This window comes from Microtus oregoni, unplaced genomic scaffold (assembly GCF_018167655.1).
Source record: "Microtus oregoni isolate MIOR12 unplaced genomic scaffold, Mior012 000067F_000, whole genome shotgun sequence".
Classification (NCBI taxonomy): Eukaryota; Metazoa; Chordata; class Mammalia; order Rodentia; family Cricetidae; genus Microtus; species Microtus oregoni.
Window position 1 is genome coordinate 4,961,579 of NW_024543953.1, and position 27,251 is coordinate 4,988,829.

Below are 27,251 nucleotides of genomic sequence, written 5' to 3' on the forward strand. Positions count from 1 at the left end.
ATCACTGACTCTCGGATTCCTCCAGAGCAAATGCAAGGCACTAACTCCCAGCTAAAGGCCTAGCCCTCAGCAAGGACCGGTCCTGGGTGGAATAAACTAAAAGAAACAAACTAACAAATGACATAAAAATGGAAGAATCAGTGCCTTCTTCCTTCATGGCTGAGCTCTGAAGACAAATCTAGGGTCCCTTTGTCTCTTTCTCCCTTTCCAGAAGAGGAAGAAGCCCCTCCATCTCTTGCTTGCCTCGCACTCTTCCCTGATCAAATGTTCTGAGAGTCATTGAAAGAAGCCCTGGCTGAGTCAGGAGCCACTCTTAGCGGGTGATTTGAGGAATCATCCCCGGAGACAAAGGCTAGTTATACAGATGTTGGCAAAATAATAGTACAGTTTCAAACTGTGCTAACAACATTATGGTTGGTCTGTAGAGAGCTGAAACTGCTAGAGGGCCAGCCCAACCCCATGACCTCCTGAAGTCTACCCAGAAGGATCCTGGGAGGATGCTCTTCTGGCTGCTTCCCCAACTGGATTTCTCACTAACTTAACTAGTTGCAGTGGGTGCCTGGAACCAGACATAGTAGGCACCACCTCTAAAATCTGCTTTTGAGCAGGTCTAGGAAAGGCCATTGGGTCATGGACTTGGTTCATTCTGCTGTCTGTGCAGACGTCAGAAAATCTTCCCAAAATGAACCAGGATACATTTATCCCCACTTTCAAGTTCCCGGTGGCCCCCCTCTTACTTGAAATTAAGTCCAAACTCCTCATAAAACAAATCCATTTCCTTAGAGTAAGACGAAACCTCAAAGTCATTTGCAAACTAGTATGAAGAATCTTCTAGATTTGTAGGATGCTTATTATAGTCCGTCACAGTCGTCTTATACTAGTTTTGACTTTGTGTGTACAAGTGTATGTGTGTTCATGTGGATGCTTATGTGTGTGCATGTGTGTTCAGGCCAGAGATCAACCTCTGGCGTTGTTTCTTAGGCACCATACACCTTGTGATTTGAGATAGGGTCTCATACCAGGACCTGGGCCTTACCAATTAGCAATCCCCAGGGGTCTGACTGTTTCTTCCTCCACTGTGCTGGGCTCACAAATGCACACCTCCACATCTGGCTTTTTGTTTTGCATATGAGTCCTGGGCATTGAATTGAAGCCAGGTCTTGGGCTTATAAGACAAACTCTTCATCATCATCTAAGCCATCCCTCCCACCCAATTGCTTTTTGTTTGCTTGTTTTTAAGAAAATGGTTTACAATCTTTCCAGACTGTAAGTTGCCCTCCTGGAAAGCACTACCCTCCTTTCCCAGTCATTTGTATGAGATTACTCATTAGTTGAATTTGGTTCTTATAATTGCGCAACTAACATAAGCAGGCTTAGGAGCCAACATAAAGGGCTCTGTTCATACGGAAGGCAGGGGCTTATGTAAGTGATGGGTGCACTGTGAGCATCAGTCTGCCAGGAAAGAAGATGGGGCCTAGGTCCGGGAAGCCTAGGTAAGAGAGTGCTATACCAGATCCACTGGGCAGATACAGATGGATTGTAAAGGAGCTATGCTTTTAACGGTGACCATAGATAGAGCTCAACAGGAGTGGAGAACATGTTCGCAGACGCAATGACCCAAATGTTATTTAAAGTAGCTGGCTATGAACTGAGAATGCTCATGAGACAGATATGATTATCATTCATAATTTATTAACTGATAAAACTGATGACCAAACAAGATCCCAGAGCTTAGAGGCATCAAAACTGTGGTTTGAGTCCACACTATGCTACCCCAGATAACGGGCTGTTTGGGGATGAAAGTGAGTCTTACTCCCCCAAGCATCTACGTGAGCAGCTCTTTCTTCATTGCCCAGCGTCTGCTAGGGCCATAGAGTTGTGACCTCAGATTAGCTTTGCTCCCCTTCCACGGGCTGAACTCAGCTGCTGGCTTCACTCCTTTTCTAGGTCCGAGTGACTGTGCAGCCAGCACCTCAGGAACTGACCCTGCTGTCACACAGAGCCCTCCCAGCTTTCTCAGTTCCAGTGGCCAAGGATCCCCTTATCTTCAGACCTTTGCCCCATCAAATAGTCATGGCTGGACCAAAAGCCTGCTAGGGGGCTGACCCAGAACTGTGTCCCTGCCATTGAAAGTACTACAAGAGGGACATGTGATGAGTTTGTTGGCCCAGAAATATCAGCACCAACCTACATGCACCCACTTGGGGTAGTGGTGGAGATTTGTGGAAAAGGGGGCTGAGCAGCCACTCTCGGTGAACCCCTCCTGTATAGACTGTAGTCTGCCCCAACCAGCTGGATTGTGGGAAAGAAATCTCAGGGAGAGACAGACAGGCAGCACTAGGAATGGCAGTGACTGGCGGAATCAAAGACAGGACAGTCTTTACTGACAAACTCAGTCCTTCCCTTTCCCCTGAGAAGGCACCTGGGCCCAGTCTCCTCATTCTGAGCCTTAGCAGACTTTTGTGCTTTCTTCCCTCAGGTCTGGCGCCATGATAATTTCTTTTCTGACTGACAAGAAGAGCAACAGTGCAACAGACTCCAAGGGGTAAGGCATTAGCAGACAGTGCTAGAAACCCAGCGGCTTGGGTAGCTATCAGGCTTTGGCTAGGAAGATGAAGCCAGCTATGTCTGTGAGCTGGCCTGAAATATATGAAGAGACAAAAGATCCAGCTGGAACTTTTTGGCCTGTCTGTGCCAGGAAGCCTTCCGTTACATACCATTGCTTGCAATGAAGCACTCTCTAGTCCAGCGAGGTCACTTTCCTTCCGTTGTTGGTGTGGCACTTGGGCCACAGACAACGAAGATGTGCTCCTGCTTTCAATGAGCCCTTATTGACTAACAAATCAGTGCGACAGAGGAGGGGTCTTTGGGATAGCTTAGTGGAGAGTGGAAACCGACAGCCTCTCGAGCAATGAGAATAGAAACAGGGAGATAGAAGTAGAAGTAGATACAGTTTATTAAGAAAGAGAAGATCATTCCTGAGAAGAGAAGTAGGGAGCTGAGGGGATTGCTCAGCTAGCAAGGTGCTTATAGTGTAAGCACTAAGACCTGTATTCCACCTCCAGAACTCACACAAAACGCTTGGCATCCCAGCATCGGGGAAATGCAGACAGGAGACTCTCTGGGTCTTGCTGGTCTTGCCTAATTGGTGGGCTCCAGGCCAGTGAGAGACCCTGTCTCAAAGGAGTTGATGCTGTAACTAAGGAGTAACACCTGGGGTGGTCCTCTAGCCTCCAGATGTGCAGGTACACATGCAAACACACACACACACACACACACACACACACACGTTTGTGTATATATGTCTGTGTGTGCACATATAGAGAAAAGAGAATGGAAGTGGATCAGATCTAGAAATGTTCTGAAGCCCAAAAGCCTTGGACAAGGAGAATCTTGATCCTTTATGGGTCATTTACATAGGCCCACACACTCACACATTTGAATCATGAAATTTTTCTCACTCATCCTATTACATGCAGCCTGCGATGTATGTATGGAGAGGTCCCGTCTTCTCACAGTGGTTTCTTTGCTATGCTAATCTCGATGCCTCTTTCTGCATGATCCATTCTCCTGCCACAGCCTTTTATTCTGTTTCCATGGAACCTTTCAGATTTATGCCTAGTTTGAAGAGCAAAGGCTTGAAACCCAGGTCCCTCCCCATGTCTTCTGGAAGAACAGTGTCTGAAGATAACAGCCATGGCTCTAAACTACAGATACTTGTTAAAGGGATTGTGAGGGCGGTGGCAGTAGCTCCAAAGCACAAAGAGAATCAAGCCTAGAAAGAAGGGGACAGCTAAAGCTACAGAACTGTGGCGGAAATGTGCCTAGCATGTTCCAAAGCATAGAGTAGCTGGTGACTAATGAGAACAGGGCCTTGTTTCGTTTAATAACAAGACTTTACCAATCAGGTTTTAATCCAAAGAGACTACTGTGCGTATGGACTTAAAGGTGAATGGGTGTTTAGATTTTCACAGTATACTACAGTTGTCTTTTTACTCTAAAGTGGTGTGAACAATGTCCCTTGAAGTCACAAGCCTTGTTATACAATGTTGCTTCTCTTAGATTGCACTGACAATTAGCACTCACTGAAAATATTAGCTGATGATAGTCACGGTATGTTGCCTTTATGTGCTGTAAGTTGTTCTGATAACTGTGAGATGGGGAAATGGGGAAACAAACAGAAAGGCTGTGACTTATCTAAAACCAATTGTAGAGTTTGGTTCCAAGTGGTACATTCCAATGCAAAAGCTCCTGATGGTGGGGTTTCCTAACTCTGGCTGTGCTTAAGAATCTCTTAGGGTTTTTCCATTTAAAAATTTAAAAATTTTTTGTGTATGGGTGTTTTGCCTGCATGCATGTTTGCACACCACCTGCATGCAGTATCAGTGGACATTAGAAGAAGGCAGTGGGTCCCCAGAGACAGATGATTGGAGCTGCATGTGGGTGCTAGCAATTGAAGAAGAGCAGACAGTGCTCTTACCTGCTCTTCCAGCCCCTCGCCTGGAAAAGTGTTAATAACACTCTCTGAGATTTTTGTTTAATTTTCTGAGTGTATGTCTCCAGTATTTTTCTTAAGCTCACCAGTTTCCTCTCTTCTCCAGTATACATTGAGAACCAATCTAAGTGTAACAGTTCTTTTGTTTTGTTTTGGGTTTTGGTTTTTTTGAGATAGGGTTTTTCTGTACCTATGGAGCCTGTCCTAGAACTTGCGCTGTAGACCAGGCTGGCCTCGAACTCACAAAGATCCGCCTGCCTCTGCCTCCCAAGTGCTGGGATTAAAGGTGTGTGCCACCATGCCTTTAATTACTAGGAGAGCAATTCTTAATCAGAGGTTTGTTCTGCCTACCCCCTACCTTCCTGTGTGGTCTCATAATAAGCCGAGTTATTTTTGGATGTCACAGCCAAGAGTGGGTTCTAAAGGATAGGAATCTGGGCGCTGCTAAACAAGTGAAAATGTTGCCTGATTCTTTTCAAAGCACACACTAGCTTTATCCAGTCTACAATGTTCATTGTATTAAGGATGACAAGCCTTCTTCTATTACCATCTCTTCGGGGACACACACTGAAAATGTCAAAGTGAACCACGGGTACAATCAGACTGCCTCGAACACGCACCGCGGGTACAGAACGCGTGCGCCTGTACCTATTCTAATTAGACTGCCGCATACTTCAACTGCGCAGGTCTACAATTTGGTGCTATGCCTGCGGCTATGCGCATGCGCATGATGCGCTGCGCATGGGTGTCTAGGCCAGAGCTTGGGTGTGAATTCGCCTACTCGCGCAGCCATTTCCTGCAGCCACTAGCTAGCTGGGGTATGAGACAGCAGGAAAGGCGAAATGGCTGCTCCGGAGACTAGCGTCAAGATTTCTCCTGCTGCAGTTCCTGTGCCAGCCACAAGATAGCGCTGGAGGATCACAAATGATCCTGGTTGCCCATTGCCCTGCCCATCCCCCCCCCCACCATCTCTGCGTGGGGGGTGGGTGGGGAGGGTGTGGTTGGCTACAGTGGCCAATTTGTGGCTGGCCTCACCTGGGCTGTTTGCAGGGGTTACTACAGTACTGGCTGGACCTCAAGGTCATTCATGACTGACCTCTCTCTCCTGGACAGGGACTCTACTGTGTAATTTCACAGTTCCCTATACATTTGATAAACAAACTAATTGAGGAGCATGAGGTCAGGACCAGCCACGGGGCAAAACTTTGCCAAGGTCATAGAGTTAATTTAACTGTCAGAAGCTAGAGGGATTTTGCCCAGTATTCATTTGATTGTGCATAGAGGGCTGAGAGCTTGGATTCTGAAGCTTTGATTTAACTCTCTGGGACCTTTGGCGTGCTGCTCAGCTTGTACAGGAACAATAACAGAAATAGCTCCTACTATATAGACTTTAAAGAGAATAAATGGGTTTACATATGTAAAGCACACAGGACATTTGGGGAGTCACAAAATACTATCAAATACTCATTTTATAAAACCATCAAGCTAAAGGAAGTAGTTGTAGAGAAACTATCCGACGAGACTCCAGAGAGCTCGCCTCGCTTTCCCACTGCCGGTTTATTTTATCCATTTATTCAGTCATTTAATAACACACTGTTTGCCTTTTTCCTTCTAGCCCGAGTTGTTTATAGTTTGCATCCTACATGAGAGGGTCTCACTGCTAGCAAGTGTTGCCAGGCAGTGAGTTACACTGTGGAAGGAGGCATATGTAGAGAGTGACGTTGTCTTCCAGGCAGAGTGTAGCTAGGTCAAGAGTTGGCAGTGGCTGTCTTGAACCACCAGATTCTGTGCAGGCTTCAGAGGCCTTCAAAGGCCTCCTTTGCTGCTATTTTCTCTTGGCCCACCGGACTTGCAAGCAGCTCAGCAGGAAACTAAGACACCTCCTCCCGGATGCTACTTTGCACAGAAGGGCCTCCTGGGCGTGTCTGGCTGCTCGCTCTTTTTCATGACCTATAAAGTTTACAGCTCCTGAAGTTGCAGTGGCTTAGTGTTGGAGAGTCTTTGTTCTGTTGGCTCATTTGACCAGGACAACCTCTGTTTCTACTACTGCTTCTTCCCGATAGAGCTGGATGTGACAGTTGCTTTCTTTTCGCTGCAGAGGGGTTTTAGCTTCTCACCTGAGGCTGAAAATCATGGCTACCACTCATTCTTTTTGATACAGCGGCTTAGAGCCCTGCCTGCTATGGGCTTGATGTGCACAGATGCGTTCCAGGGATAGTGGTCATGTTCTTCTCTTGTGGGAGGGTGGAATTAGGAGGGACTCAGGAGGGAATGCTGGGATACCAGGGTCCCAGTCTCAGTGCTTGAAGACAAGGGAGGGTGGGAGGAGGGGAACACCATCTAAGGGCATCTGCTGCCTTTCCTGTGGCCCCTGCCATGGAGTGTGCAGCGCGGGTGCTTCAGGCATACTTTTAGTGACAAGGGAGCAGCAGTACCTGGCTCCTCTCTTTAGATGAGAGTATCCCATCCTCTGGCCATGGGAGATGCCAGTAGAGTGAGGTGGAACAGTCCCCTGGGACTCTCTCTCTATGATACTTTTTCTTCCTCAGCCCCTCAGCTGATGGGGAGATGAACATGGCTCCCATGACCATCCAGGCCTATCAGGAGACATATGGTACTACAGAAGGCAGCCAGGGAGACCCAGCTGTGGCCCCTCAACAGCCTGCAGATCCCAGCACCCTGGAGCTGGGGAACAACTTCAGTGTACTCAGTCAGCTCGCCCCATCTGAGGCCCGTACCAGCAGGTAAGATCTTACCCTGGCCTTCTGATGCCTGTAGCCAAGGTGTGTGTGATGGCCACGCGGTAGGAGGGATCTGCTTCTCTCAGTCCAGGCCATTGTGTGACACACTGGCCCAGCCACTGCCTGGCTTCTTTTCTCAGGCAGCACTGACAACTTCCTGGGATTAGGAAGCTGGAATGGGGCTGTGATCACTGCAAGAAGCCTGGCCATTTCCCAGTGCACGAGGCAGGGGGGAAGTCTGTCTCCCAGAGTGTCTGTGTGTGGGGTCCTAGGGATGGTGAAGACTATTTTCATTTATACAATGATGGTGTCAAAGTATGACCCAGAGTATGAGTTCCATAGACTGTGAGGAAGGGAGAGAAAGGGTGAAGAAGAATGTTGGTGTTGGTGTCTGTGCCCGCATGACTGATGGGGACTGGGACTGGGATAGAGGTGACTATGAAGGCCAGGCTCTCGAGAATGCTCTTCGCTTGCCAGCCCACACATCTCTGGGCACGCGCGCAGACCATTACATGCAGAGTCCTTGTGCTGCTTGGTGATTTCTAGGGTGCAAACAAAAGTGTTAGGCAGTCATGAGGAGCAAAGCAAAGGATTCCTCAGAGAAGACAGAGATACTGAGAAGAGTCAAGACTCTAGGAACCAGGGAGACAGGAGAAGGTACAGTTGAGCAAGGACATTGATTAAACAACTTCATACATGTGGCTTCTTCCTTCAGTGTGATAAAACCTGAAGCCTACTATTCAGAACAGTCAAGGGATTGAGGCAGCCTCGGTCTCCAGCTTCAGAGAAGTGGATAAAGGACATGCACTCCATGTGCACAGTGGAATTCTTTTTAGCCATAAAAAAAGTTACATCACTTGCAGGAAAGGGGGTGTAACTGGAGGTCATCATACTAAGCCAGTCCCAGAAAGATAAATAATCATGTTTTCTCTCTTTTATGGTTCCTAGATGGTTTTTTTTTTAAAAAAAGAAAGAAAAGGTACACAAAATCAGTGGCATGAAATAGAAAGGAAACCGGCGAAATGTGCTCAGTATACAAAATGCTTTATATTTTAAATTTTTTTAAAAAAATTGTCCTTCTGTGACACAGTACCAGGTACAATGAAGAAACAACAGAAAATTTTGAAGTAAGCTTTAAAAAGCACAACCTACAGATGCAGGAGAAGGTGATTGGTCCTGTTGTCCTTTCCTTTGGTGATGGATGGGCATTTCTTTCCAGGAAGCTTGAGGTTGGAGCTGGGTTTGAAGGCTAAGGAGAATTTCCCCCCAATAGACATGCTGAAGAAGGCATTCCAGGTTGAGGAAACCAGAGGCAAAGGGTAGGGGAGACTACAAGGAATGAAAACTAATTGGTGGCCTGCCAAGAAGCACTGGGAGGTGCTAGGCAATCACTTGCTCCCGAGGAGCCAGAGGGCCAACCAACTTGGTTTCATGTTGGAGATAAGTTGCATGGGGTGTCAGGTCTGGGAGATGCGCAGCGCACAAGGCAGGAGACCCATGCGAGGTTGTGGCTCAGGCTGCAGGTGAGCTGCAATGCTACAGGTGATGCTGACTTTAATTAAAAGCAATGGCGCTAGAAAGGCAGTGCCCAGATTTCTGTTTGCGGTGACAGGGTGGATGCGGAAAGGAACTAGCTGAGGATGCGGAAGCTTGAGGAGTTGCTGTGCAGATGCGATGTTCAAGTCATTGGTCTTGCTGACTTTGAAGTGCCTGTAGGGGCTCCAGGTGACAGGTCAGCCCAGTAGGCTGGAGTAGAGTAAAGATGTGACCTCTGTCTAGAGTGTCGAGGTTTGTTAGCTTATAGATTACACGTGAAGGGAGTGTTCGAGAACAGGTCTGTTGTTTTTCTACAAAATCCCCAGTTGTCTGGATAGCTGTCGCTATCAGCTTGATGGGAAAATCCATGTGGTTCAGGGATATAAAGGGAGCCTGCCCTTTGGTTCCAAACTTGTAGGCTCCCAAACTTCATTGGTAGGTGTTTCTCTCCATTTCTATTTTCTTTTTAACTCGAAATGAGAAAAACAGAGGCACTAATTGAGTGTCCTCTCTTCTAAAGTCTTAAGCAAGGACATGAAATGGGAAAAAAGTTCCATTAATTGCTTTTCTCCTTGCGGTGGCCACCTGCAAGGAGCAGTTTCTCAACAGGAGAATTGATTTGGACCCCCAGCTTGAGGGAAACAGTCCGGTATGGTCAGAAGGCATCAGAGCATGGGACAGCAGCTCACACTGGGAGTGCAATCGGGAAGCCAAGCTGAATGCCGCTTGTAACGGCGTAAATGAATGCAGACAGAAATTGTAATAAATATATACAGCTTTAATTGGGAAATAGACTTACAGAACCAGAGGTTCCCTCAGAGAACAGGAAAGCAGAAGTGGCAGCAGGGAGCATGCCTGCAATCTTTATAAGTAAAAAAATATCCTCGGGGGACCCCGCCCTACAAGTAAGGTGATTGGCTGAGTCTCTCCTACATCTCCCCTTTTTGTCTAAATAAGATAGAGCCAAACCAAATACAACTATATACAATAGTAACAAATAATAAATATAACAAACAATATTGAGCAAGAAACATATGCTGAGTCTCTCCCATAGCCGCTCAGCTCTGCACCTCCTTTTGACTGTTTTATTCAGTTCAGCGTCCCAACTCATGCTGCCACCCCTATTCAAGGAGAACCTTCCTTCCTTGAGTCAATGTCTCTAGGAACCCCCCCCCCCCCATATATCTGCCCAGAGGAATGCCTTTAAACCCATCAAGTGGCAGTCAAGGTTAACCATCAACGGTAAAAATCAGAGAGACACGAAGCCATTTAGGCCAGAAGTTTGAAGGAAAATACTGGAGGGCCTGGGGAAATGAAGATGATTTGGGTGTGGTACCAAGAAGTAAATGTTTGGATAAATGGAAGAATTAGTAAAGACTGAAGCCATGGAAACCAAACCTTTTCCTCTGATTGCCACTTTGATACTGCCTGCTTTCTAAGAGTTAGGTGTCTGCTTGGCTCTTGAGATGGGTTACCCAATGCCCTTGGGAAGTGATAGCCAGACCCCAGAGACCCAGCAAGGTCAGGCTTCTGCTCCTCTTGGCATAATACACACACACAACACACACACACACATGTATACATAACATATACATAATATATACTTTCTCAGCACTCCGGCGGCCTGTGAAAATGTGACCCCCAAGATATGTGAGGCCTGGCAGGAGACACCTGAGGTCCTACAAGGTGGCCAAGGGGACCAAGCTGTGTCTAGTCAAGAACTTGCAGATCCCAGCACTCCAGAGCCACAGAGCAGCCCCAGCGGACCTGAGCAGCAAATGAAACTGGATAATACCAAGTAAGAGCCTGCACTGGCCACCCCCCCCCCCCACACACACGGCACAGGCCTGAGGGGCTAGAGAGCAGCAGGAAGCGGAGTGAGCGAGGAAGAGTCATTGCATCATATGTCAGAACAGGGCTGCAGTGCAGCAGCCACTGAAGCCTGAAAATGTGGGCTTGGGGGAGTTTTGCATTCATGGGGTTGTGGTTGAAACATATTGCCATAATTAAAGGCTGCCACCCCCACCAAGATGGTCAGAGTGGGAGCTTTCTGACGCCTGGCTACACCAAGGGTGCTTATACAATATTTTTTCTCATTGGAAAACAAAAAACAAACAAACAAACAAAAAACTCTTTATTTTTCGAAGTCTAGTATGACTTTTCTCTATTTTTCCTGGCTGTCCTGGCTATTCTGCCCTCCGACTTGATTCTGACCCACTGTCTTGTTCTCACCTTTGCTTCCCGGGTCTCTCAGTTCCAAGAGTCTTAACAGGAATTAGGATACAATCAGAGGCCAGAGCCTGCACTGTTAATCGCCAAGGTGTGCATACTGTTTTTCTGTTTGTTATCAGCCTAGGAAAAACCTGCGCTAGGGCCAAGAGGGTCAGGCAAAGTGTTGTTAAACAGGGAAGGCCGGTAGCAGCTGGGAGAGAAGAGGAAAGAGGGCCTGAAAGAAGGGCCCTGTGGCTGATAGGAATAGAGGAAGGTGACCAGAGGCAGGCCTTGTAGGTTAGGGAGAGGAGTCATTGGAAAGGATGAAGAACTTTGGAGACCTCTTGCTGTTTACATTGCAGATACTGGGAAGTCTTCTTTATTCCTTTTTTTTTTTGTCTCTTTACTGCTGGCATCCTTTGTATGTGTGTGTGCGTGCGTGTGTGTGTCTGTGTGTGCATGTGTGTTAAGTGTATGCAGACATGCTTACCCATCTATGGGTATGTGGAGGCCAGAGGATGAGCCCAGGTGTGTTTATCTCTCTCCACTTTATTAATGTTTTGCATGGGTATGTGTGTGGTGTGTGCATGTGTTTGCATGTGCACATACAAAGTGGGTGCAGATGCATGTATGTGGGTCGAAATTGGCATCAGTTATCTTTGATAATTTTTTTTTCTTGAGACAGGGTCTCTTGCTGTACCTGGAGCTTGCCAATTCCTGTTAGTATAGCTAGCCACCTTGCCCCAGGGATCACCTATTTCCACGTCCCCGGTGTTGGGGTCATAGATGACTGCCACATTGCCTAGATTTTTTGCATATTCAGTCATCACATTTTATTCTCCCCAGCCTCTCTACTTTATTTTTTGAGACAGGGTCTCTCGTAACTCCTGGATCTTACTGTTTCGGTATGAAGGGTCCTAACATGAATTCGAATGCACAGCAGCAAGAGTCTAGAGCCTGCACTGTTAATCACTGTGCTATGCATGCTGAGTCAGTAAGGGCTGGCCAAAGAAAGGCCTCGAGAGCTACTTAGGTGCTGACATCCAGGCCCAGGGCCATGTGCTGCAGCCAAGGTGACTGGTGTCTTGCAGAATGAGGTGCATCTTACCTACCTTCCCATTAATGCATGAGTCCAACTCTCTTCCCATGGCCTGCAGTTCTCCAGGGAGTTTGATGTGGGGCGAGGGAGTTAATCCTGCAGAAAAACTGTCTTTTCTGGTTTCCGAACTAGCACACTATACTGTTTGCCCTGGCTGCTCCCTCCTGGCTGCCTGATGGATACGTTACTGATGCCAAGGTTCTAGGCTGTAGTCCAGAAATCACAGTAGAGATTGAAAGACGTTTCACCCTGAATCATTTTGATTTAGGCAGTGTCTCTCCCCATCCTACCTGGGTTTTCTCGTCTGCATAGAGAGAGGCTCCACTCACTAATCTCTCAGGAACATTCAAGAGCAGCTACTGTTACCCAAACACTGGCATGCTTTCAAAGGCCTTGAAGTAGCAAACTTGAGGTTAGTCCATAAAGCACTATTTAACTCAGAAAGTAGAGCCAAGCTCACTCTTTTCTCCATTTCTACCAGGCTGCAGAGCCCTTCAAGCTTCGCGGTCACTGTTAATGTTGCTGCCGCTTCTGAAGAGCTGCGTATGCCAACTGCCTCAAGTGAGCTGGACTGCAGCTCAACTACGTAAGAAGGGCAACTAAGCTGTGATGTTCTTACTCATGGAGGTTCCCCATAACCTCCTTGCAAGTAAAGGATGTCACTTTTTTTCTGTGTTGCTTTCTCTATGAGGTCTCCTTCAACTCCTGGCATCCCAGTAGCAAATGGACAGATATAGTACAGTTCTTAGTTGCGCAAGTATAAACCTTATACTTCCCAAGCGTACTGGTAGGATTGGACATGGTCCTGTAGCATGCTTTCCTTCTCCACATCTCAACAAGAAGCTACTTATAGGACACTAGGAGATGCAGCTGGTGGCAAGGCTTTGCCATCTGCAGGGCCTTGCTAGCATCCCTGAGGGACATGCCTGGGAAGACCCATGAAAGCCAGGGAGGCCAGGTCTGTCTGTCTGTCTGTCTGTCTGTCTGTCTGTCTGTCTGTCTCTCTCTCTCTCTCTCTCTCTTTCTCTCTCTCTCTCCCTCTCTCTCTCTCTCCCCCACTCTTTCACCTCTTAGTCTACAAGAAGGGATGCCAGTCTAGGTACCCTGCTGAATAAGAGGTATGTGCTGAGATACCAAAACAGTTCTCTGCTGATATCAGGCCAGGGGTCAGGAGCATGGAATTGCAGGTCAATATTGGGACTACACTGAACCATGATAGAGCAGAACTAGTTTCCAAAGCTTGGAAGGCTCCCCCAAAGCAGAGAGTGAGGTGACTTGTAGGTCCCCAGAACATGATTGATAAGGAAATATGAAGTAGCAGGTCAATGCTGCAGGTAAGGTGCTGAGTGGAAAGAACCAGCCATCTGTCGCTCAGCCACTGACAACATTCTGATTGTGGGTGGAATGTAGAAGGAGACTCAGCCACAGAAGAGGTAGAAGAAAGCAGAGGGCCGGCAACACCCAAGTCTGGGAGAGGGCTGGGGGCTCGAGCTTCCATGGAAGAGGGTGTGCTACCATTGGTTCAGGGAGCCATCTTTTACATCTCTCAAACCATACACAAAATGAACCCAGGGCCTAAGATTTGAGGCCACTTGTCCAATGGCATCAACAGCCTGCATCTCTGTCTGCGGCTACCCTTGCAGCCTGGCTTGTGGAGCCCACTAGCCCCTCTACCCTTCTCGTGAGCTTCTGCATTTCCATCAAACTGGGCAGGGGCACTGGCCCTCCTCTTTGGGCCAGGCCCAGTCCCCTGAAATCTTCGAGTACACATCCTATTCTGATATGCTCCTTCTACAGCAAAGGAATTCTCTTCGTGAAGGAGTACATGGATGCTACTGAAGTGGCTTCTGGAAAGCCAGTGTTTTCGCACTATGGCAGGTAAGAACAAGCGTCAGCTGCTTTGTCATAGCCTGTACCAGGCCCAGTGCTGCCTTCATTCCTGCATCCCATTTCTTCATTCAGGACTCAGTGGAGAGTAGCTACCGGGTAATCCAGTGAATGAAGGCATACTACAGATGCCTCCTAATGCATGATTTAGGGTTTGCAGGTTTTCTGTGTAGTTGGGTGACGGAAAATCATTGTTAGCCTCCATGTTCTTTCATGATCCCCTTGTCTGCTCGCTTTCTGATCTGATGCCATGCAGGAAGGTACTTCCTCTTTTCGGTGCAATACCACCCACCTACCTCTCTAACCAGCATGGTTGATCCCTTGTCAACCTGATACACAAGCCTACCCCTAGTAAGCTGTAACCTTTCCTTTCTTATCCATCCTCTGGATCACATGTTAATATCTACATTATATTAAAAACACCCTAGAATTTAAAAGTCTCAGTCTTTAAAAATTCAGTCTTTTTAAACACCCAGTCTCTTCTAAAACTGAAACTTTAAAAAAATCCAATGTCTCAATCTTGGGTGCCTATAAAATAAATAAATGTATATATTACTTCAAGAGGGAAGAACCAGGGCATAGTCACAATCAAATCAAAGCAAAACCAAACTCCAACTGTTAACAACTCAGTATCCAGTATCTGGATCCACTCACCATCTTCTGGGGTCCTCCAGCGTGCTTGGGCCGCTTCTCCAGTGCTACCCTCTGCAGCACACACGGCTTGTCTCCTCAAGGCTCTAGCTGGCTCCACGCTCCAGCCGCTGCTGTCCTTGGTGCTCATTTCATGGTACTGGAATCTCCAAAAGTACCAGGGTCTCTAGTTGCAACTGGGCTGCACGTTCACCAACAGCCTCTCCAGGCTCTCTTCAGGGCCTGCAGCCCTGCCTCAGATTGCCAGGCCTTAGCTGTTCTCCATGACCTACCACTGCACCTGGGTGACTCTTATACTATCAAGTTCAGCTGCCAGCATGAGTTACAGCCTTGGCCTCTTCTGGAACACAGCTTCTGCGTGTTGACTCAGAAGAAACACTTCCCACCAGACTTCACCTCAGTGATGCAGCTCTCTTTTCGGAGCTGATTTCTTCAGCCACAGCTGGTCAGCATCAAGTACCTCAGCAAAACAAAAGTTTCAGTTCAGTACTTCTGGTTCCTTACTAATCACCACTGATATTTCAGCCCAGCTAACTAGAACCACAGATTCTCAACTCAGAATATGCAAAAGCCCTTAGAGGAGTCATTAAGGACGCGCTCTCAAACTTCCCTCGGGAACTTCCCAGGCCAGGCCTCCATTATCCGCACTCTTCTCAGCGTTCTTTTTTTTTTTTTTTTTTTTTTGACTTTTTCTTGATGGTTACTTTTTTTTTTATTGAGAAAAGAGAAAAAAAAAACAAATTTCCTCCTCCTCCCAGCCTCCCATTTCCCTCCCCCTCCTCCCACCCTTCTCCCCCTCCTCCCACCCTTCTCCCCCTCCCCCCACTCCTCTCCCCCTCCCTCTCCAGCCCAAAGAGCAGTCAAGGTTCCCTGCCCTGTGGTAAGTCCTAGGTCCTCAGCGTTCTTATTGTCCACGCTCCCACAGAATGGCCCAAGCTTTGGACACTCAGTGGCTTTTCTAACCCAGGGTTCCACAGTCCTCCCAAAAACATGGTCAGGTTGGTCACAGCAATACCCACTATCCTGGTACCAGTTTCTGCCCTTATCAGAGTTATTGTAGGGACCAAGCACCAAAACCAAAGCAACTTGGGGAGAAAAGTATTTAGCTTACACTTCCACATCATAGTCCACCACTGAAGGAAGTAGGACAGGGACTCAACCAGGGCAGGGACCTGGAGGCAGGCGCTGATGCAGAGGCCATGGAGGGTGCTGCTTACTGCCCATGACTTGCTCAGTCTGCTTTCTCCAAGACCACCAGCCCAGGATGGCAGCACCCACAAAGGGCTGGGCCCTCCCATGTCAATCACCAACTGAGAAAATGCCCTCCAGACGTTCCTACAGCCTGATCTTATGGGTGCATTTTCTCAACTGAGGTTCCTATTTCTCAAATGATTCTACCTTGTGTCACCTTGACATAAAACTAGCCAGCACATTTAGTTTCTGATTTCCTCAGAGTCTGGGCTCCTGGAAGTTCCCATATAAAACCCACACCTATGTACAAGAAGTGAAACTCATCATTTTTTCCTGCTGGTCGAAGGACCTGAGGTTCCCACTGGCTCATATTGTGCTCTCTTCTCCGTTACTCTTCCTGCAGTAGCAGCAGCATTGAGGACTCACTGAACCCGGAGAAGAAACCCCCACATGAAGGAACTCCACCCTCCGAGAGGTACGTCTGCTTTCTTGACAGAGGTCTTCCAGTTCCCTAGATGAGAGAGCACTGAGGAAGAGCTTCACATGGGTCTTTTCTCTGCTACTTTGAAACTTGTGGTCTCTTTGCAGATCACACAGTGGGACACAGCATAAGGTGGTCCTACCCTAGTCAGGATGTCACATCTGCATCAAATGATGAAACCCAGATGAAACGTAGACACAAAAGGCTGCCGAGGAAGGAAATTTCAGTGTCTGAAAGAAAGCCCAAGGAGGCTCTTGACAACCGGATAGACTCTTCAGAATAGAACCCAATGATTCATTTGATTCAATTGCACATCTGACAGCTACCAAAAGAAAACACAACTACACAAGACATTGTTGTATAGGGAAAACAAAGTTGTGTCTTCAAGAAGACACATGGTCTTCTTGGGTGCACAGTGGCCTGAAGCCATGGAACTGAACTAGGAGTATAGCAGATAACAGCAGTCATATGACAAATAAGGGTTATTTTTAAATTCTTGGAATAGGAAAGAAAAAAGTCTACATTAGAGAGTGAATCTATTCAAGTTATGGGGGACAGTTACACGGAGTTACTGGCAAAGCCAAAAATGAATCCTGGGCCTTGACTCCTAACAGGTTATGAATATTTCACCTCTGGCAAATATTCTCACTTATTATGAGATCTGTCTTACTGTGGATTACACTCAGAAGTCACAGTTAGACTGGGGAGAAAGTGGCATGAAGCAGAGCCTACCAGTGTACTCCCCTTCACCCCTACAAACAGGTACAGAGACTTGTAAAGAGGTAAGGTTACAGATGTCCCCTCCATCATATTTGAAGAAAAATCCATATAACTGAATCCTGAGCAATCACCAATCACTTGATAAGTCACTCATTACATGACTTCATAGTCTATTACATGCTGCTTAACAAAATACCCAAGGCTGACATGGGAGAACGCCTTTACTACTGGCATTCAGGAGGCAAAGGCAGGGGAATCTCTGTGAAGTTGAGGCCTGCTTGGTCTATACAGCAAGTTTCAGGGCACCTAGGACTACACAGTGAGACCCATTCTCAAAAACAAACATACAAAGAAAATACCTAAATGCCCACTTTGTGAAGGGCAGGGTACTAGGGGTCAAGTAAATAGAGTCCAGGTTTATTTAGTTCACAGTCTTTGAAATTCAAGAGCATGGACCTACTATCTATTTGGCTATGGTTCTAGATCTCATAGCAGACGGCATCACATAGACTAGAAGACATCCAGGAGAGGCACATTGGAGAAAAGGAAAGTCAGGCTTCTTTATTACATCCTCACAGGAACGAAACCATTCTCTTCCAAGGAAGCACCTACAATGAACCAATCTCTTAATTGTAACCCCCTATAAAATCAAAATAAAAAAGCAGATCACATACTTCCAACATATAATGGCATAGAATATATATAACCATTCCAAAACATAGGGAAGAGAGCATAGTGAGGAAATATTGGACCAAAGCAAGACCAAAAACCATCAGGGCAAACTCCAAACTCTGCCTCTGCATGTCTGATGTCAAAATGTTCTTCAGATCTCCAACTCCTTTCAGCTTTGTTGACTATGACACACTTCTCTCTCGGGGTGGTTCCACTCCCTGTCAGCAGTTTTGGGCAAGTATCCCATGGCTCTGGCATCTCCAACATCTTGGGGTCTTCAAGGCAATCCAGGCTTCACCTTCACAGCTTCACGCAATGGCCTCTCTGGACCTCCATGCAGGGACACCCCTGACACATGCCTGGCCTCAGAAGCTTTCCTTAGTTGCAGAGGGTGATTCCATAGCCCCTTTCTTCTGTTCTTGACTCTAAAACCAGAACCATGTGGCAGAAGCTGCCAAGTTCTGCTGCTTGCTGGGGCTGGAACATGGCCCCCTCATTCAAATATATTTTCACTGGCTTTCTGTTTTTGATGGTTTCCTTCACTGCTTAAGTTTGGCTATCCTGGAACTCAGCTCTATAAACCAGACTGGCTTCCAACCTCTACCTCCCGAGTGCTGGCATAAACTTTCCTTAAGTCCTTTTCACAGTTGGAAGCTTAGTTGGGTGGGGTCTTCCTCTGAGGTCACTACTCCTTTTATTCCACTTAGCATCAGGCTTTTCTTTAGTCTGTTTACAATTCATGGAGCTCATTTTCTCCATAAACTGCACATTTTGTATATTTCCTTGCTTAGCTTGCTCATTTTCATTATAGATCTGCATAAAACTGGTCATTAATAGCAACACAACATAGTCAATGCCAGGTTGTTTTAAAATGTCCTCTGCTAAAACTGTAAATACACAATTCTTCACTTTAGCCTCAGGCAGATATTTTGGACTAGGGCAGAAAGCAGCTATATTCTTCACCAAAATATCACAAGAACCATCTCTAGGCCACATACTAATATTCTTCTCTTCTAAAACCTCTTGTGTTTGGTCCCCTTGGTTAAAATCGCCCTCAGCACCATTGTTTTCCATGTTCCTACTAGTGTGGCCCAGTGTGCCATACTTAAAGCATCCCACTGCTTTCCTAACCCAAAGTACCAAAGTCCAAATTCTTCTGAACCAAAACATGGTCAGGTCTATCACAGCAGTACCCCCATCCCTGGTACCAACTTCTTAGTTGGATTTTATTGCTGTGAAGAGACACCAAGACCACAGCAACTCTTTTTTTTTTTTTTCGAGACAAGGTTTCTCTGTAGCTTTGATGCCTGTCCTGGAACTAGCTCTTGTAGAACAGGCTGGCCTCGAACTCTCAGAGTTCTGCCTGCCTCTGCCTCCCAGGTGCTGGGATTAAAGGCATGCACCACTACCACCCGGCCACAGCAACTCTTATAAAGGAAACCATTTAATTAGGACTGGCTTACAGTTTAGAGGTTTGGTCCATTATCATCATGGTGGGACATGGCAGCATGCAGGCAGGCATGGTGCTGGAGAAAGATCTATGAGTTCTACATCCAGATCTCTAGGCAGGAGGAAGAAGGAGTGAGGTACCAGACCTGACTTGAGCATCTGAAATCTTAAAGCCTACCTCCAGTGACACACTTCCTCCAATAAAGCCATATCTACTCCTACAAGGCCATACTTCCTAATAGTGTCACTCACTGCGAGCCTATGTGAGCCATATTTATTCAAACCACCACACAGGGAAAACCATTAATAGTCATGGCAGTGCTAATGACACCCTGGCTCCTGTTGGAATCAGGTCTACAACTCTGGAAGACAGAACTCTTAATTTTAGCCTGTAGGATCAGAGAAAAGAGCCTCTTTCAGCAGTTCCTGTTAGGGATAGAAAAGAAAAGAAGGGAGGATCGGAGATGATTCTCAGAAATAAAAGGAACCTTAGAAAAGAGGATACAACTGATCCAGAAGTCAGGATCTTCCAGAGAATTTAGGATGAGCTCTGAGTAGAGTATACAATGAGGCTAGAGATAGGGTGGCCTTGATAGTAACTGGGAGAAAGGGTGTGCCCCATGGTCCCAGGCATGCAGAAGAGGGCTGTTAGTACTGATTCAGGAGAATAGTTCCAAGTTTGAGAACCAGTTTGGCATAGGTGATACAACAGTTTGGCTACCAGTTATACAACACAACACAATGGGAAGCTGGGAATACTGGCGAACCTAGGTCTGCCTGCACCAAGCTAGATCTGCTGCATCCTATCAGAGTCTGAGTGCCTGGTTCTTGTTTCTATCTCCTAGACCAACTGAAGGCGCCTGTACTTACTGTAGCCGAGAGATCGGAGATTGTCCAAAGATTACCCTTGAACATCTTGGCATCTGCTGCCATGAGTACTGTTTTAAGGTAAGACAGAGGTGTGAATAGTTTTCAGAGCACAGATCTGATGAGAGAGTATGGATTTCCGTGCATAGCTGTGAACAATCTTAGAGGCTCAACAGAGCACTGAGCTGGTTAGTAACATAATGGAGGCAAAAAGGTGTTCGGGGCAGAGACTGTTTCTCACAGAGGGTCAGTAGTGCAAAGGTCCCAATACCGAAACATGGCTTATTCTAACTGGCATGAATAGAATGGCAAGAATGAGGAGTTATTGGATTAAATTCTCCTAGGGGACATGTAAACAGATGTCCTTTTCACCCCATATAGAGCACCAAAAATATATGAAAGAAATAATTACATTCAAGTCTAGTTTGGTGAAACAGTGAGTTTAATCAGAGTTAATTACAGGAGCATAGATGAGAGGTGCCTATAGGAACATGGGTAACTCATGACAAAGTTACACGACCAAGAAAAGTACCATCCCCATAGCAACCATTAACTGCTTATATATTCTTGGGGTGAGGTGAGGCCTACGGCATCTAGTCTCATGTGCTTCATATATTATTCCTCAAGTGCCAGTGACCCTTTCCTGAGTGCCGCATGAGTCCCACAAGGGAGTGTTATCGGGCCCAATCTTGGGAAGATCTCACATAGGTACTCACAGACACTAGGATTTTAAGATGCAAGTCATGCCTTCCTTGCCAGGAGAACAAAGTTCCACAGGGGTTTATCCCTCCCTCTGATTCCTACATTTTTCCATTCCCTCTTCTGTGATGTTCCCTGGGTCTTGGAAGGAGGTGATAGAGATACATGATTATTTTCTCCCAACTGGGGCTAAGCAACAGTCGTATCACTCAGCACTGAGACCAGTTAGAAATCTACAGCAACTACCTCTCACCGAGAAGAGACACTTCCCTGATGAAATTAACAACAGCAATAATCTGTGGCTATGAACAATGTCTGTTTAACAAAACAAAAGCAGTACTTTCCATACTAGGACCTATGCACTCCCCAGCCAGTGCCTTTGACAAGGCTTACAGTATGAAATGTGAATTACCTTCCGTGAGGCTGGCCTTAAATCCAATTGGGATGTTCTTGGTTATAGCAGTGCACATATCTCATGTATCAATAGTAGAGCATGCAGGATTGTCATCCAGGTACGACTATTGGTGACAATTCTCCCTCAGCAGCCTGTATAGATAGCATCTGAGCCAGGACATCACACTCATTTACTAAGGCAATGGCAGTTGTTTAACCACTGGGCCTATGGCTTCCTTTCTAGTGATATTTCATCTGTATTTTAATAAATAACATTTGCCTGAAGGTCAGAACAGCAAAGCAGCCAGCTACTGGCTTTTACCTCTACCTCAATTTGAAATGGTGATCCTGCCTTTAGGAATCTCAGAATGAGACTGTGTCTGAGAGCTGCCTCCTCCCGTCTTATAATATTCCCTAGTTCTGGGATTAGAGGTGTGCACCACTACCACCCAGTTTCTATGGCAACTAGTGTGTCTACTGGGAGTAAAGGTGTGTGTTACCACTACCTAGTCTGTAAGACTGACCAGTGTGGCTGTTTTACTCTCTGATTTTCAGCCAAGCTTTATTTATTAAAATGCAAATAAAATATCACTACATTCCTTAGCAGCACAGGTTTTGTTTAAGTTCCTTGAATCAGATATGAATTTCTCCTTGTGAATCAGAAAAGTAGTTCTATCCATAACCACATTTTAGTAAAAGTAGCCTTTATAAGTGGTGTACCAAGTTGCAAAAAGAAGGTACAATGTTTATATCCCTGTCTCTTTAAGATATGAGAAAGGCTTAGTAATAGAAAAATATCAAAAGATGAATTTTGTCATATAGACATAATATCTTTTTCTCTTTTAACTAAATAGCTGAGGGAGAGGAGATGCATTTACTGATTAAAATGTTTTCCTTAATGTTACTTTAAATTTATCTGTTGTGAGCTTAACAGTTATAGAAGTCAGCCCCCTTTTTAGATCATCATAGGGGATGTGAGCCAGCAATAGCCCCCCTATCTAAACTATTAGCCTAACAAAAGTGGAAGAGACAGGGAGGAAAGAAAGAGTACTTTTAAGACTTGAGATTAAGAGTACATATGCAAATAGTTATTGAAATTACCTGGCACGAGTGAGAAGAAAACACGGGACACACGTATGATTCAGCTAAAACCCATCTGCGTCATCAGCGTATAACACAGCCACACCAACCCCCTGTGCGCATGTACTAGGCAGCTTTTAAAAGCTGGATGTACCATTTCTCTCTCTCTCTCTGCACACCCCAGGCCTGTACCTGTACGCACCCCCTCTAATAAACTCCTTAGGATCAATGTGGAGAGAGAGAGAGAGAGAGAGAGAGAGAGAGAGAGAGAGAGAGAGAGAGAGAGAGAGAGAGAGAGAGAGCGCATGACTACATTATACGCTGATGATGCAAATAGGCAACTCAGGTATGTGCGCAAGGGTTTTAGCTGAGTCATACATGGATGTAACTATGCATGTGCGCACATGGGTCATACAGGACCCTTTGTGCCTAAGGGCCCATGCCTACTTTTAGAACTCAGAAGTGTAGCCTTATCTGTGGCTGAATAATTACAGTTATTCCTAATGTGCTGCTTTGGGGATGTAGTTCTCCATTTTGTCTTGGGCTGCTTTCTTGAAGGTAGAAGATGACCAAGGACATATAGGGGGATCAGGTCTTAAGTTGTCTCCTGAAAAAGCCATGTACTATTCCATCTAATCCAAAATCAGAGAATGGATATGTCAGGGAAATTTTTATTTATTTATTTATTTTGGTGCCAGTGGCACTTATCAAACTCTAAGTGGGTCTCTGGCCAGAAAAACAGAACTAAGGAACCTAAGGTAACATGAAAGCCCTGCTTAACAAGGTAGGTCAGCAAGCAACAGACAGGGAAACTCACCAACACTGCAAGATGGATTTCTCTCAGCTTGAGTCCCCAAAACATTAGCAGTGAGGAAACATAGCTCCACGTTGTAATGATTGTTCTGTCTCTTTAAGAGACAAGCCATGCCCACTCCCCCCCCCCATCCACTGAGGCAGGCAGGTCTTCCTTCCTGCTTGCAGCCTTAGCTTCTTTCTATCTCTGTCTCTCTCTCTCTGCCTCTCTGCTCTTCTCCCCTTCTCCTTTCCCTTCCACAACCACTAAATAAATATCCAACCTCACTCTGCATGGCATGCCTCTGTCTCTCATCTGCTGCCCGAGACCAGCCACCTTCAGAACCTGCCATGTGGTCTTGTGTGCCTTCCCTGCCTGGGACTGGCTGCTCTCGGGACCCCCTGTGCACTGCCTGCCAACGCCGGGGATCCTGCAGCAAGCTACTGGGGATCCGCAGTAATTTTTAATAATCCATTACACACATGGTCATCCACATCATCTTCTTTGGAGACTTTTGGATTGCCACTAGGACCTGACATTATCACAGGAAGTTTTTTTTTTTCATGAAACATTTTAAATGCCATATTCAGGAGATCTCTGAAGAGTTTAAGGATCATTATCTATTAATTATACCTGTTTTTTTCCTGAGGCTAGTCTTATGTGGAAAAAAAAATTATACCTGTTTTTAAGCAAACTTAACTTGTTTTTAGTTACTTGCTTTAGACTTAACATTGAAAACACATACAGGAGACTAAATAAAGTGTGTCCCTGTAAGTGAATTATATTTTTAATTTAGCATGACTGTGAGCCAGAGAGATGCCCAGATGATAGGCACCCCAGGAGGGGACAGGAGGGTCCAAGAGCCAGAGAGACCAAGAGTTACATGATAAGTGTAGCAGGCTGCAGAAAGGAGCCAGAGAGACACTAAGTAGACAGGTAGACACAAATGGTTAGAAGAGGTGGAGGGAGGATGGCACATTTGCAGTCAGATTTGGTGGGTGGAAGAAGGCAGTGGAAACAAATGAGCTGTACATACCTTAGGAGACTCTGATCAGCAGCTTAGTTTGGAGAGGCTGAGTCCCTTGGAAAGGAACTCATATATGTCACTCCTGTGGTTTCAACACCAGGTGAATGAAAATGACATGACAGCTCCTAGGTAGGTATGCTTGAGGAAAAGGTTTTACTGTAGATATGAGGGAGAAAACAGTCAGAGGCATCTGGAAGGGTCCAGACTGAACCATGAGAGCAGAGGGACGACAGGGGTGGGGGTTGGGGGAGCAAGACAGGAAGAGGAGAGAGAGGAGAAAAGGGGTCTAAGAGAGAAGCTGCAGATCAAGAGGCCAAGAGAGAAACCAGGAGCCAAGAGAACCAAAAGCATGTAGCCAAAATGGCTGAATTTTTTAAGAAAAGAGAAGCTCGTGTGTGTGTGTGTGTGTTTGTGTGTGTGTGTGTGTCTGTCTGTGAAGCAAAGCTCAAACTACAGAGGTTCTGGGTAGGGGATGGGGGAGAGAAGTTCTGAGAAAAGCCTGCTAGAACTCTGTCACAGGTACTGGGAAAGCCTGGCAGCTTCTGCATTGATATGTTAATAGGGACCTCATTCATTTGGTCAGGGTTTCTTTGATATCTAACACTTAGCAGACTGAGGTGTTCCCCTAAGCTTTAGGGACTTCACCTCAGACCAAACTGGGATTTGTGGCTTCAGCATGGAAAGGAATTTTAGGACTAGCTCATATAATAAAGATATTTTAGTACAGTCTTAATCATGAAGATCAAAACAAAAACTCTGCAGGTGTGAGTCTAGCTTCCCGAGTGAAAGTGATCTTTACACATGGAATTTTTGATATCTTAAGACAGGCCACTTCCCTTCCCTCTGGTATAGAATCTCAGTGTTAGGAGATAAAGAATGAACAGGCAAAGTCAGAGAAAGAGATGAACATAGACAGTTATCTCAAAGTGTATGTGTAATTTTGATATAAACTCTAATTTTTTAGATTAAATCCATTTTTTCTTTAATAGTTGCTTTTGTTTGCTTGGTCAGTACAAAGTATATTGTTTACCTTGACTGGTGGACTTCTATGAACAGTACCAGAAGAGTTGGTTTGAGGTCATATGCTTAATGATAGACCATTTACATAAAGAACAGCAAAATTATGGGGAACCTAAGACCTAGGCTACTCTTGAATACATGTGGTTACAGCGCTGACCATTCACAAGGGAGAATGCAATTGAAGTAGGCAAGAACTCCAGAGCTTTGTGAGGGAAGATGACTAGGAGTTAGAGGGGAAGGAAGGTGAGTTGTAAAGTAGCAAGGAGGAGGCAACTGCCATGTGTTGTACCTCTGACTGGCACATAGGGAGAAGTACTGTCAGGTAAGTTCTAAGCTGGTTCAAGCAGGAATCCCATACTGTGTGACAAAGCTGGAGTTGGGGCAGGAAGCTGCTGTGCTTAGGGGATCATTGGAAAGTGAGCAGAATGACCAAGAGTTGTAGGGAGACCACTTAGCCCCGAAATAATCACACTGAAACTGTATTATGTAAATTACTGCTTGGTCTATTATCTCTAGCTTTTGCTTGACTGACTCTTAATCTTGATTTAATCCATCTCCATTAATCTGTACATCACCATGAGGTCATGGCCTACAGGAAAGTTTCAGCATATCTGTCTCCAGCAGCTCTATGGCTTCTCCTAACTCCACCTCCTTTCTCCCAGCATTCAGCTTAGTTCCCCCACCCGCCCTGCCTAGCTCTGTTCCCCTATAGCTCTGCTATAGGCTGAAAGCAGTTCCTTTATTTATCAATGGTAATCACAGCATACAGAGGGAAATCCCACATAAACCAAGAGTTGTATCCCATGGGCCTTAAATGCTGGATTAGGGAAGCATTCTCTCTTTCTTTGTTGTGTGGTGTATCTATGTGTAGGTGTTCATGTATCTTTACATGTTCATGTATCTTTAGTGTCATGGTATTCTTGTGGAGGTCAGAGGACAGTTTGGGTGTTGGGCCTCACTTTCCACCTAGTTTGAAATGGTCTTGTCTGCTAGTGTATGCCAGTGTAGCTGGCCAATGAGTTTCTAGGGAGTCACGTCTCTTCCTCCCATCTCACTTTAGGGGTGTGGAAATTACAGGTGCATGCTATCACATCTAGATTTATATGGGTCCTAAGGGTCCAAATTCAGGTCCTGATGCTTACATGGCAAGTGCTTTACCCACGGAGTCATCTCCCTAGTCCAGCATTATTCTTATAAGGTCACAGAGTTGCTCAGCATCAGCAGCAGCCTGTTCAATTATAGGGAGCTAGAGACATATTTTTCTCAGTACTGGGGGTTAAACCTAGGATTTTACATGTGTTCTTTTTTCTTTTCTTTTTTTTAATTGATTTTTATTGAGCTCTACATTTTTCTCTGCTCCCCTCCCTGCCTCTCCCCTCCCCTTTCAATCCTCCCCCAAGGTCCCCATGGTCCCAATTTACTCAGGAGATCTTTTTCTACTTTCTACTTCCCATGTAGATTAGATCTATGCAAGTCTCTCTTAGTGTCCGCATTGTTTTCTAAGTTCTCTGAGATTGTGGCTGGCTTTCTTTGCCTTATGTTTAAAAACCACCTATGAGTGAGTACATGTGATAATTGTCTTTCTGTGTCTGGGTTACCTCACTCAAAATAATGTTTTCTAGCTCCATTCATTTTCCTGCAAAATTTAAGATGTCATTATTTTTTTCTGCTGTGTAGTACTCCATTGTGTAAATGTACCACATTTTCCTCATCCATTCCTCGATCAGGGGCATTTAGGTTGTTTCCAGGTTCTGGCTATGACAAACAATGCTGTGTGAACATAGTTGAGCACATGTCCTTGTGGCACGATTGTGCATCCTTTGGATATATACCCAAAAGTGGTATTACTGGGTCTTGAAGAAGGTTCTTTCCTAATTTTCTGAGAAATTGCCACACTGACATCCAAAGATGTTGTACCAGCTTGCATTCCCACCAGCAATGCAGAAGTGTTTCCTTTACCCCACAACCTCTCCAGCATAAGTTGTCATCAGTGTTTTTGATCTTGGCCATTCTTACAGGTGTAAGGTGGAATCTCAGAGTTGTTTTGATTTGCATTTCTCTGATGACTAAGGACGTTGAACATTTCCTTAAGTGTCTTTCAGCCATTTTAGATTCCTCTGTTGAGAGTTCTCTGTTTAGGTCTGTACTCCATTTTTTTATTGGATTGTGTGATCTTTTGGTGTCCAATTTCTTGAGTTCTTTGTATAATTTGGAGATCAGACCTCTTACATGTGTTCTA

At 45.7% G+C, this 27,251-nt stretch overlaps 1 protein-coding gene across 1 annotated transcript in view; it reads left to right on the forward strand.

Moving 5' to 3' along the window:
- Positions 1–27,251, forward strand: part of LOC121440254 (zinc finger protein 185-like) — a 51,832-nt gene that overhangs the window by 20,718 nt on the left and 3,863 nt on the right. Inside the window, exons 16-22 of the mRNA XM_041641010.1 lie at positions 2,480–2,545; positions 7,045–7,239; positions 10,385–10,570; positions 12,564–12,668; positions 13,880–13,960; positions 16,215–16,286; positions 19,979–20,081. Of these exons, the coding sequence (XP_041496944.1) occupies positions 2,480–2,545; positions 7,045–7,239; positions 10,385–10,570; positions 12,564–12,668; positions 13,880–13,960; positions 16,215–16,286; positions 19,979–20,081 (808 nt within the window). The remainder of the gene's footprint in view (positions 1–2,479; positions 2,546–7,044; positions 7,240–10,384; positions 10,571–12,563; positions 12,669–13,879; positions 13,961–16,214; positions 16,287–19,978; positions 20,082–27,251) is intronic.